This window comes from Bombus impatiens, unplaced genomic scaffold (genome assembly GCF_000188095.3).
Source record: "Bombus impatiens unplaced genomic scaffold, BIMP_2.2 scf_0637, whole genome shotgun sequence".
Classification (NCBI taxonomy): domain Eukaryota; kingdom Metazoa; phylum Arthropoda; class Insecta; order Hymenoptera; family Apidae; genus Bombus; species Bombus impatiens.
In genome coordinates, this window is record NT_177056.1 from 1,758 (window position 1) to 12,142 (window position 10,385).

Below are 10,385 nucleotides of genomic sequence, written 5' to 3' on the forward strand. Positions count from 1 at the left end.
TGCTGCGATTAGGCCATCGGGAAATTAAACGAAAGACGGAGAAAGAGTAACGATCATTCTCGAATCTGGCGAAAGTTTGACGCATCTTTATCTTCATCTCAAATTTACTAGTTTCCATTCTCATTCTAAGGCGAGTATCGCAGAGAGGTTGGAAAAATTATTTCAATAATTTAGCAGTTTATGGTCAATGGGTCAAATAAACAACGCACACATATATCTCCTAAATGCATCTTTACCTATTCTTTAGTCTTCTAGAATCCAAATAAATCAGTTCTTCTATCATCCACAAAATTATATTGCATTACATATTACCTATTATCTATTCTATTCCCACTTCGCAAATAAAGCTCAATTACTTTTCTCTTTTCATTCCTTTCTTACTTGTTTCAAATCTTCTCGCGTCTAACCTACAATAATGTTTTTTACATATTTGACACATTCACGCGCTTCTTCTTCTTCTTCTTCCTGTCCTTCTTTATTTCGCCCTCCTGCTGTTGCTTCTTGTTATTCGTCACAGTCCATTTCCCCTGTGTTGCACCATCACATCCATGCTCGCCGACAATTTATGCTAAGAAAAACAAATCGGTATAACCTATAACCGATATGACAACTATTGGGTTGACAACTAAGTGATTGCGGATTTTGTCATTACCACCAAATAACTTAGTTGCCAACCCAATAGAATTATCCTTAGCGTTATATTTACCTGAATCTAGCGTTATATTTACCTGATCAAAACATATCTTTATGTTACACTTCCAGATACAAAAATATCTTAAGCAGCTCCGACCGCGTAAAACTCTGCATCCGTGGAACATGCGCTTCTCAGACAGCTGAATCTTGACAAGACAGAGACAAGATGTCGGTCATAAACTACGTAGAGTTCAGATCGACCATTCCGTCCGATAAACTATTCTAGTAGAAATATATTCTAGTACTTTGAAATAAACTTTTCCTGTCTTCCATATAGTTTCAGTATCGTCTTGCCAAATCGTCAGAGGCCAAATTTCCAAAGTTCCTCTCTCATATTGTTTAAGAATGTGATATATAATACCAGGCATAAAAATATCGCATACAAACTTTCCATGGCATTACTTTTCTTCGATGATAACGATAACATATAGGACGTCATCAAGGACGTCGATCTTTGCAAATATACTAAAACTAAGGCTTAAAACTAACTTTGCAGCTTAAAATTAACATTTAAAAATCAGGCTTAAAGATAACGTCTAAAGCTAAGACTTCCGACAAAGAATAAGTTCCTTGTTGTCTCTCACCGACCAACCAACAATCGAGTTTACGATAAACTTGATCCAAATCTTAGAACTAAAACCTACTTGACAGTGAAGCAAAAACTAAAGGTCAAATACATTATTACATTACAGCGAAATTTTCCGACTAAAACTATAAACACTTTGGCAAATCGATTCTTCTATTTAATCATCTAATATTTAAAAGAATTGTACAGGAAAGCTTTCAACTTTCCGTTTTACATTAAACGACGCATCTTTGTAGAAAAATCGCTCACAAAATAGACTTAGTCTAGATAAGCTAAATTAATGGACTTAACCACAGGCTACGTAATATTTTTCATCGAGCAACTGCCCGAGAAATAGAAGCAAGTATAAGAAATTACAGCGCATACCGAATAACAACTCTACAGCTTTTACCGACACACAGACCGGCGCGCACATTTTCACTAGAGTCGCCACGTATCCGTTCTCATTTTGTTCATAAATTTTACATCTACTTCGTATTTGAAAACTGGCCTTAATTTTTGTATTTTTCTCTTTTCTATGTGTACTTATTCGCTTCTCTGCGCGTGTTAGTGTGTGTCGTGTATGTAGTGAAACATGTGTTTTAACCTGTCAGCACGTGGAAGTCTTATGCAGTAACGTATATATATATATATATATATATATATACACACACACACATATATATATATATTTCGATAGTTTTGTAATGGAAGAACGCGAAAGGGCTTAAAAGAAATTTACTTAATTTAAAGTATATCGCAAGTTAAAGGAGGTTTCCGTTTTCTATCAATATGAGTACCATATTGGAAAAGATCGCTTCGATCGAGGCCGAGGTAACCTTTGTTTTATTTTCGTTCGTTTCACAGCGGCGTGCAAAAATTTCCAGCCACAATTAATTTTTAGCTTTATGTTCGAAAAACCATATCTAAAAGTAATATTGGATATAAGGGCGTGATAAGTAAAAGAAAATAGTATACTACACGAAGGTTATATATGAATAATAAATAAATCTTTGTATGCTTAAAATTCTTTAAAACGCTGCTTTCAAAATATAAATTGAACATTTATCTGTTATTTATTCGGAAACGTCTGCAAGTCGCTTTATATTCACACTCTATTAACACATTTATTATAATATATCTTTGTCTGTAGATGGCTCGCACTCAAAAGAATAAGGCTACGTCTGGTCACCTCGGTTTGTTGAAAGCCAAATTAGCCAAATTAAGACGAGAACTTATTACACCGAAAGGTGGTGGAGGTGGTGGGGAGCAAGGTTTTGAAGTAGCTAAAACTGGTGATGCTAGAATAGGTTTTGTTGGTACGTAATAAGGAAGTCTAAATCTAAAATCTGAATGCGTAAAGCATAAAGTTTACGAACAGCCAATGGAGCAATCTTTCATTTCGCTGTGCTTGTTCCACAACGATTATAGGTTTCCCTTCTGTGGGTAAATCTACGCTTTTAAGTACTCTTGCTGGTGTTTATTCCGAAGTTGCAGCGTACGAATTTACAACTCTTACCACTGTTCCTGGTTGTATAAAGTATAAGGGTGCAAAAATACAGGTTCCCAATTAATTACGACTATTTTACCATAGGTATACCTTTATGTTATGTATGGTATGAAACGTCAAATGTATCTTCCAGTTACTCGATCTACCAGGTATCATTGAAGGCGCGAAAGATGGTAAAGGACGTGGGAGACAAGTAATTGCAGTTGCAAGAACTTGTAGTTTGATATTTATTGTTCTGGATGTACTGAAACCGCTTGGACATAAAAGATTAATAGAGCACGAATTGGAAGGTTTTGGACTTCGTTTAAATAAACAGCCACCCAACATTACTTTCCGCAAAAAAGATAAAGGTGGCATTAATTTCCAAACCACGGTAATCGAACGGCAGGAAGAGGAGAAACATAGAGAACTACACGTGATACGATTCGTTTTAAATTTTGTACGACTTAACTGTCTCTTTGTATATCTTTCGTTGTATTGGACAGAGTCATGTGTAGTTTTTGTAAAATGGTTAGATGGTTGTGCGCAAGACTTTGTGCAAGAGAACTTAAGACGGTTGTATTATGTTGTAGTGCACACAGTCGGAACTCGACTTAGAAACAGTGAAAAGCATTCTGTCCGAATATAGAATACACAATGCGGATATTACTTTACGATATGATGCCACATCCGACGATCTAATTGATGTCATCGAGGGAAATCGCGTCTACGTACCGTGTATTTATTTACTCAACAAAATAGGTAATTGCATTCGTGCGCGTGCGTGTAAGATCATTTAATCCTACTGTATCCCTTGAATCATTTTCGGCCAAATTATATTTTTGTATAATGTTAGACAGTTTCTTAAATTTGAGGAAACTATGAAAGAACTGCTGTTAACAGGCGTCAGTTTTCCTTTGAATTTTGTGCTAAAAATTTGTTGTCAATATTAAAAGTTTTTGTTTTGATTGACACTAAAACTGAGATAGATAGATAGATAGATATATACAAAATTCGAGGACTACAGCAGGGTTAAAATGATAGAGCTTGAATTACAGATGAGAATCTGCTTTATTTGATTTTTAGATCAAATTAGCATCGAGGAACTAGATATAATTTATAAAATACCGCATTGCGTTCCTATTTCTGCTCATCACAAGTGGAACTTTGACGACCTCCTTGAAAAAATGTGGGAATACTTACAGTTGGTCAGAATGTAAGTAGTATTCAGGTCGATTGACTTCACTAGTTTTTTCTTTTCTTTTTTTTTTTTTTTTTTTTTAATAATAAATCGTGCATAATAATCGATACGTTTATTTGATTCTGATATTTAGCTATACCAAACCGAAGGGTCAACTGCCAGATTATAATTCTCCGGTAGTATTAAACAGAGAGAAACGGACGGTTGAAGACTTTTGTAATAAATTGCACCGATCTATCGCAAAAGAGTTTAAGTAGTAAGTATTCGCTCTAATTGTATTACTAATGATTTATTCTTGACTACCAACACATTTTTTATTTGTTTACCTTATTTTTAGTGCCCTTGTGTGGGGTTCGTCTGTCAAACATCAACCACAAAAAGTCGGAAAAGATCACATATTATGTGACGAGGATGTCGTACAGATTGTAAAAAAAGTATAATTTTTATTAAATATTCGGCGTACAGTTACTATTAATTATTATTGAATAGATTTTTATAGACCGCCTTCTGTAATTAAAAATGTCGTAATTTTGGAGTTTATCTTGTTTTTGTTCGTACAAAATTATGGAATATTTTGGTCAGAATAGTGTAACACGAGATGCGTTAAAGGACATACACAAGGAAAAGATATACATATATATATACTTCTAATATTATTCGTACAATATACATATGTGTATATATATATATATATATATATATATATATATATATATATATATATATATATATATATATATATATATATATATATATATATATATATATATATATATATATATATATATATATATATATATATATATATATATATATATATATATATATATATATATATATATATATATATATATATATATATATATATATATATATATATATATATATATATATATATATATATATATATATATATATATATATATATATATATATATATATATATATATATATATATATATATATATATATATATATATATATATATATATATATATATATATATATATATATATATATATATATATATATATATATATATATATATATATATATATATATATATATATATATATATATATATATATATATATATATATATATATATATATATATATATATATATATATATATATATATATATATATATATATATATATATACACATATGTATATTGTACGAATAATATTAGAAGTGGCTGAAAATGAAGTTTTAATAAGTGCGTAAATTATTAATAGGTACATAAATCGTTTGAAACGGTTTTATTTATTTTATACGAAATGCATACCTAATCCTACCCGCATAAATAAAAAGGAATACACATGTGATCGAATAAGTCACAAAATAACAACAACAACATTGTTATTTATAAAGTTTTCAAAATATATTCTCTTCTCTGTTGGTCCAATAACTTTTCCAAATGTTGACATTTTAATTTGACGTCATCACGTTCTTTGGTCAAATTTTTGATCGTCAACACCTTTTGAGTCATTATCAGTTTAATTCTAAAACGTGAAAACGGGGTGTACTTGATAAAATTGATAAGTACCGAGGTATTAATTTGCATGATTAATTAAGATCGAACCTGCTGTGTAATTGAGTCATCGAAGTGTCTCTATTCGCATTCATACGAGTAATTTCGTGATAAAGCGAAGCAATTTTCTCCTCCAATTCTCTTTTTTCTCCTTCGATTTCTTGCCTCGCTAATTTTTTCGAGTTGTCTCTTTCCATACTTAACCGTTTGATTACCTAAAGGGTACCTGTTTCTCATTCGAAACGTTCGATAGCCAATAATTGCTGTACGACGAATTTCCATTTTAGAAAATATCCTACCTCGTTTGCGTTACTCAACTCGGATACGTATTCCTGCAACTTGTTCTCCGCGTGTTGCAACTGAACATCGGTTTTCTCCAGTTTATCCTTCGTCTGCATTAACTTAGTTTTATAAAGCTGTTCGTTATCTATTGCGGTTTGCAAGTCCATTTCGTACTTGTCCCTCAAAGATCTGAAAAACGGCACGATTGTTTGTGTGTGTATGTGTGTGTGTGTGTGTGTGTGTGCGTGCGTGCGTGCGTGCGTGCGTGCGTGCGTAAGGAGGTCGCTTGGGCATCGAACGAGAATCAATCGCAAATTACCTACCTGAGCTTGCAATCAACGTTTCGTTCAAGTGTCGATCTTTCGTTTCGAAAGTCTTTTTCTAATCGTTCGATAGCAAGTTCGATTTGTCGATCCCTCTCCTTGTTACACCCCTCTTTTATCTTACTCTCGACTTGTTCGATTCGTAAGTTCTGTTCTCTCTTGTAATTGACCAACCAAGCTTCCCACTCAGCCTTCAGCGATTCTTCGAGAGTCTTCTTCTCGTTCGAGTGTTGCTGCTTCAGAGTCTCGACCTCACTCTAAAATTTCACGTCGATTCAAAGAAATCGATGGAATCAACAGATATTCGAAGCTTTCGGTTCGACCTTCACCTGATACTGCGAATGGTTTTTTTGTAAACTGGCCTGCATTTCAGCTTCTCGTTTAGCTTGTTCCTTGGTAAAGTTTTCTCTGTCGCGTTGCAACTCTTGGAAAAGTTTCGTTTGTTGCCCTTTAAATTGGCTTTCCTGCTCCTCCAGCTGCTCTTGGTATCTGAACGGCATAAAGATCAATTGCACAGCATTAGTCTAGTGTTTCAGAAGAAATGGTATTGGTAGAAATTTTAAACGATTCTGAGAATGTATACAGAAGTTGCGAGATATTTGGTACGAGTATATATTTTGCAGAGATCGCAAAACTATTTAAAAACAGGCAATGGTGCACGACATTGATAAGTCTTAGTTTAGTATTCAATGGGACCATCTTTAACGCTTGTTACATGCTTAAGGTGACTATTCACGCTGTATATTAATTTTTTACCAGCTATAAGTTTACAGCAAATATGTTGCACAACATCTACGTACACATATATAAGTACACAGTTTCCCGACTAGGTTCAAATTTTGCCAATGCAATCATAGCAGTCGCGTCTCATTAGCGTTGATAAATAAATTTCAATAAATACTTGTTTTATATAACACGTCTATATAAACATACAAGTTTTCTATACGTGCAAGTGGACGAATTGTTTCGCGGGCCACTGTACGTCTAAAAATGAATTCCACACCTGGTCCACAAAATATTCTTCTCGTTGGCCAACATTCTCTCGTGACTGGACATCAATTCTAGACGCAGTTGTTCCAGCTGTTGATTAGAATGGCGTATTATACGCAATTCGGTGTCCTGTAGTTCTTTCACATGTATATTTCTTAGCTTCTGAATTTCCTCGGCGTGTTGCTCCGTCATATTACGTAACTCGGGTTCCAAACCTTTCACAGTCATCTCCTTAAAATCGACGAATCAAAATTATAAATCGTTGAAGACTTTGATAAGCTTGGTAGCGATGCGTCGTACAAGTAAACCAGATAGTTAGAACCTTGATCTTTGTCGTTCTGGCCTCTATCCATCTCTCCCGTTTAATCTTCTCAGCCGCGGCAAAATGCTCTTTCGCTCGTTGCAACTCTACCGTATGCCTCTGTGTTGCAGCCTTCAAATCCCGTTGCATTTTTATTTCGATCTCTTTCACTCTCTGCGCCAACGAATTGCATTTCTCGGTCAAATCGGTTTTCTCCGAGATCAGCTGCTCGATAAACTTTTGATGTCTCTTAACTATCCCCTTGTATTTCTCGTCCTGTTGCTGCAGTTTAGAGGCGCTGCTCTTCCTCTGACTTTCCAACTTGTCGCAAGCCAATCTCCTTTCCGTCTTTAATTGTTCTTTCAAGAGCGATATGGTAGCGTTCTTTTCTTCGAGTTGCAGCTGTACCGTAGCTAAATCCTTTTTAAACGCATGGTGGCTATCGCTAGGGGCTGGAACAATGCTAAGAACAGGAAGAGTTTGCAAGTGTCGATTTACAAGCGGGTATAGCACTATAGGACTATATGACTATAACCGCTACCTACCTATCATAGTTGACGACAGTTTTGTTAGGCAGTGGCTGCAAGTTACCAAATATCTCCCCAAATATGGTGGTGGCGTCTACCTCTGGTATGATTATCTTGGTATCATCCAAAGAACCTGTCGAATGTATACCTATATTTATAGAAACACAAGGAAACAACGCGAAAAGCTCTTAATACCGATGAAACACATTATTATCAGCTACCCTCTTCGAGTTTGGCCAAGAAAGACATTAGGTCGTCGTACACAGTTCCATTTGCTACATATTTCTCTTCGGACTCGTCTTTCTCTGGTTTCAGCTGCAATTAGAAAGTTTGATCGATCGGATCGAGCCAAACGGATAGAAAGTTGATCGCATTGTTTCTCAAACCTGTAACTGATCGATTTCTGGAATCGTCACGGCAATGTCCTTCTCGAGATCATTGATCATACTGCAAAGCTGCTCGAACGAGCATGCAGTCGATTCGACGAAGTTTTGATTGCAGTCTGCATTCCCCATTTTCTCCATGATGACATCGGGATCATCGTTGATTTCTCTTCTCTCGTACATGATATTCTCCTCTGTGAGTTTCTTTTGTCTGGACTCGACATATTTCGATGGGAGAGACTTGTTCACGGGTGGTTTCCCGTGGATCCTTGGATGGTCGATGTAAATCATAAAATACGGAACAAGGATTTGCCGTTGTTATGAAAGTTCGAGCAGGGTCGTATTCACTGACCAAGAGTTTTTCACCCCTTGTTTATAGGTGCGTTTGCGGTTGTCAAGACAATGTCAAGGTAACGCGATCAAATAACTTCACCTCTTTTGCTTCGGATAGAATAACTAGTGGAAGACTGAAACGAAATTCCGTTTGATCGCAAATTTTATCAACTGGCTCACGAAAATATTTCGATACTTACCTTACCTTAACGTAGAACTGTTTCAAGTATATATCGTATTCGCGTTATATAAAACATTTTGAAATTTCATCAGCAGTGCAACGGGCCACGACTATCGTTATTACATTGGTTAAATTTGACACCAATCTCAAAATGTGTATAGAAATTATAAAATATTTATCGTGTCTAAACGTATGTTTGTGAAAAATTAGTATACGGCATGAACAGCAGCCATCTTAAGCATATAATAAGCTAAATAAGTTAAATATGATCTCACTGAATACCGTTTATTAAACCGACGTTTATTAATTCATATATAATTCACTGTTTGAATAGTTTTGCGGTATCTGTGAAACATCTAAATATCTTGAACTTCCACTAAATATCTTCCACTAAATATCTTGAAATTTCTACGTATACTTTCCGATTTGTTTCAAACTTTACCAATACAGTCGAACCCTGATAACACGAACGTCTGTAACTCGAAAACCCCTATAAGGCTATATAATTTTGTTTACTGCAGAAGAGTCCGACTCTAAAAGTCGAAATATAATTTACTTTAACTCGAATTTTTTGTCACGTGTACAGATGCATTATTTTACCTTGAATGTAACTCGAATTTAAATCGAATGTAGAACAGTCGGATCTCTGCAACTCCAAATGTACCTATAGCTATGCTGTGTGTGAGTCAAAGTATATGAGAAATCAATCGTTCCACATTGTCTCCTTTCTTTTAATTATTACACGATTGTTTCAAACAACGTAAGACGACGTCAAGCCGTCTATCCCTATTTCTTCGCTCTTCGACCACCACGTGCACGGTGACCACGGTGAATGTAATTGTGCCTTCGTACAAAGCTCCCGCGTCTCGAATTTCCTTCTACCCGGAAATTTTGATAAATCGAAACCTCTAAAATTCGAAGATTTTAACTCTTTCTTCCTCGAGGTTCCATCACTGTTACAGGTTACCGAGGTTCGACTCGACACTATAATCACGATTTCGTATAACATACGCAATATATTCACGAAAGATGTCTGCAAACGTTCGAATATTTGCATGAGCCGCGTATATTTATCTTTAGCTAATACGCGACAGTAAGAATATTTGAACGATAAAGATAAATAAATAAATGGTGGATGAAAGTAGGGATAGATAGCAGAAAAATGATTCGTTGCAGCGATCGCGATTGCCGCGCGTATCCCCTTGCCGCTAATGGTCCGCTAATGGTCGTCGTCAGTACTACGTATGCTTTATCTTTTACATATTTGTGTTTAGGTTCTTTAGCATTATTTGTTTTATTTCCATCACTTTGTATCATTTTTTAATATCTTTGTGTTTTCAATCTTAATCCGTGAAAACAATGCAATGTGGCGTCGTGTCCATGCTGTATTTTGTTTAAGAATATATCGACGGGGCAGAGGGTAATGCAGAGCTCGTACGTTACCGCGCTGGTGATTGCTAAAGGGTTGCTAGAGTGCAGGCAGCACCGTTTGGGGCGACCTGGCGAAGTGGGAATAGATCGTAGGGAACACGAGGAGATAGTGGTCGTCAGTCGTGGGGCGAGGTTGCTGCGGGTGAACTCG

General features: G+C 35.4%; 2 protein-coding genes and 2 long non-coding RNA genes across 8 annotated transcripts; 1 reads left to right on the forward strand and 3 right to left on the reverse strand.

Moving 5' to 3' along the window:
• Positions 1-214: 214 nt before the first annotated feature.
• LOC112213362 lies at positions 215-1,720 on the reverse strand. Its single transcript, XR_004462282.1, has 3 exons — positions 1,646-1,720; positions 707-839; positions 215-568 (listed from the first exon to the last, which is right to left on the reverse strand). It is a non-coding gene; the product is annotated as an uncharacterized LOC112213362 (long non-coding RNA).
• A 109-nt stretch (positions 1,721-1,829) lies between these two features.
• LOC100744333 (GTP-binding protein 128up) lies at positions 1,830-4,578 on the forward strand. The gene is made up of 8 exons (XM_003491790.4): positions 1,830-2,092; positions 2,412-2,577; positions 2,690-2,820; positions 2,902-3,141; positions 3,341-3,509; positions 3,834-3,963; positions 4,082-4,204; positions 4,286-4,578. The coding sequence occupies exons 1-8, from the start codon at positions 2,051-2,053 to the stop codon at positions 4,386-4,388; spliced, it is 1,104 nt and encodes a 367-aa protein (XP_003491838.1). The 5' UTR covers positions 1,830-2,050; the 3' UTR covers positions 4,389-4,578.
• LOC112213366 lies at positions 4,491-5,167 on the reverse strand. The gene is made up of 2 exons (XR_002947273.2): positions 5,113-5,167; positions 4,491-4,595 (listed from the first exon to the last, which is right to left on the reverse strand). It is a non-coding gene; the product is annotated as an uncharacterized LOC112213366 (long non-coding RNA).
• LOC100745307 (centrosomal protein of 131 kDa) lies at positions 5,167-10,379 on the reverse strand. 5 transcript variants are annotated; one of them, XM_033322382.1, is made up of 11 exons: positions 10,247-10,379; positions 8,293-8,756; positions 8,128-8,221; positions 7,925-8,039; positions 7,401-7,842; positions 7,092-7,309; positions 6,418-6,577; positions 6,089-6,345; positions 5,783-5,954; positions 5,535-5,698; positions 5,167-5,454 (listed from the first exon to the last, which is right to left on the reverse strand). In XM_033322382.1, exons 2-11 carry the CDS (start codon positions 8,578-8,580, stop codon positions 5,316-5,318), a joined length of 2,049 nt encoding a protein of 682 aa, XP_033178273.1. In that variant the 5' UTR covers positions 8,581-8,756; positions 10,247-10,379; the 3' UTR covers positions 5,167-5,315. The 5 variants fall into 5 exon arrangements, with proteins under 5 accessions (XP_033178273.1, XP_033178274.1, XP_024225490.1 ...); XM_033322383.1 differs by having other exon boundaries at positions 10,242-10,379; XM_024369722.2 differs by having other exon boundaries at positions 9,815-10,379.
• Positions 10,380-10,385: the final 6 nt, after the last annotated feature.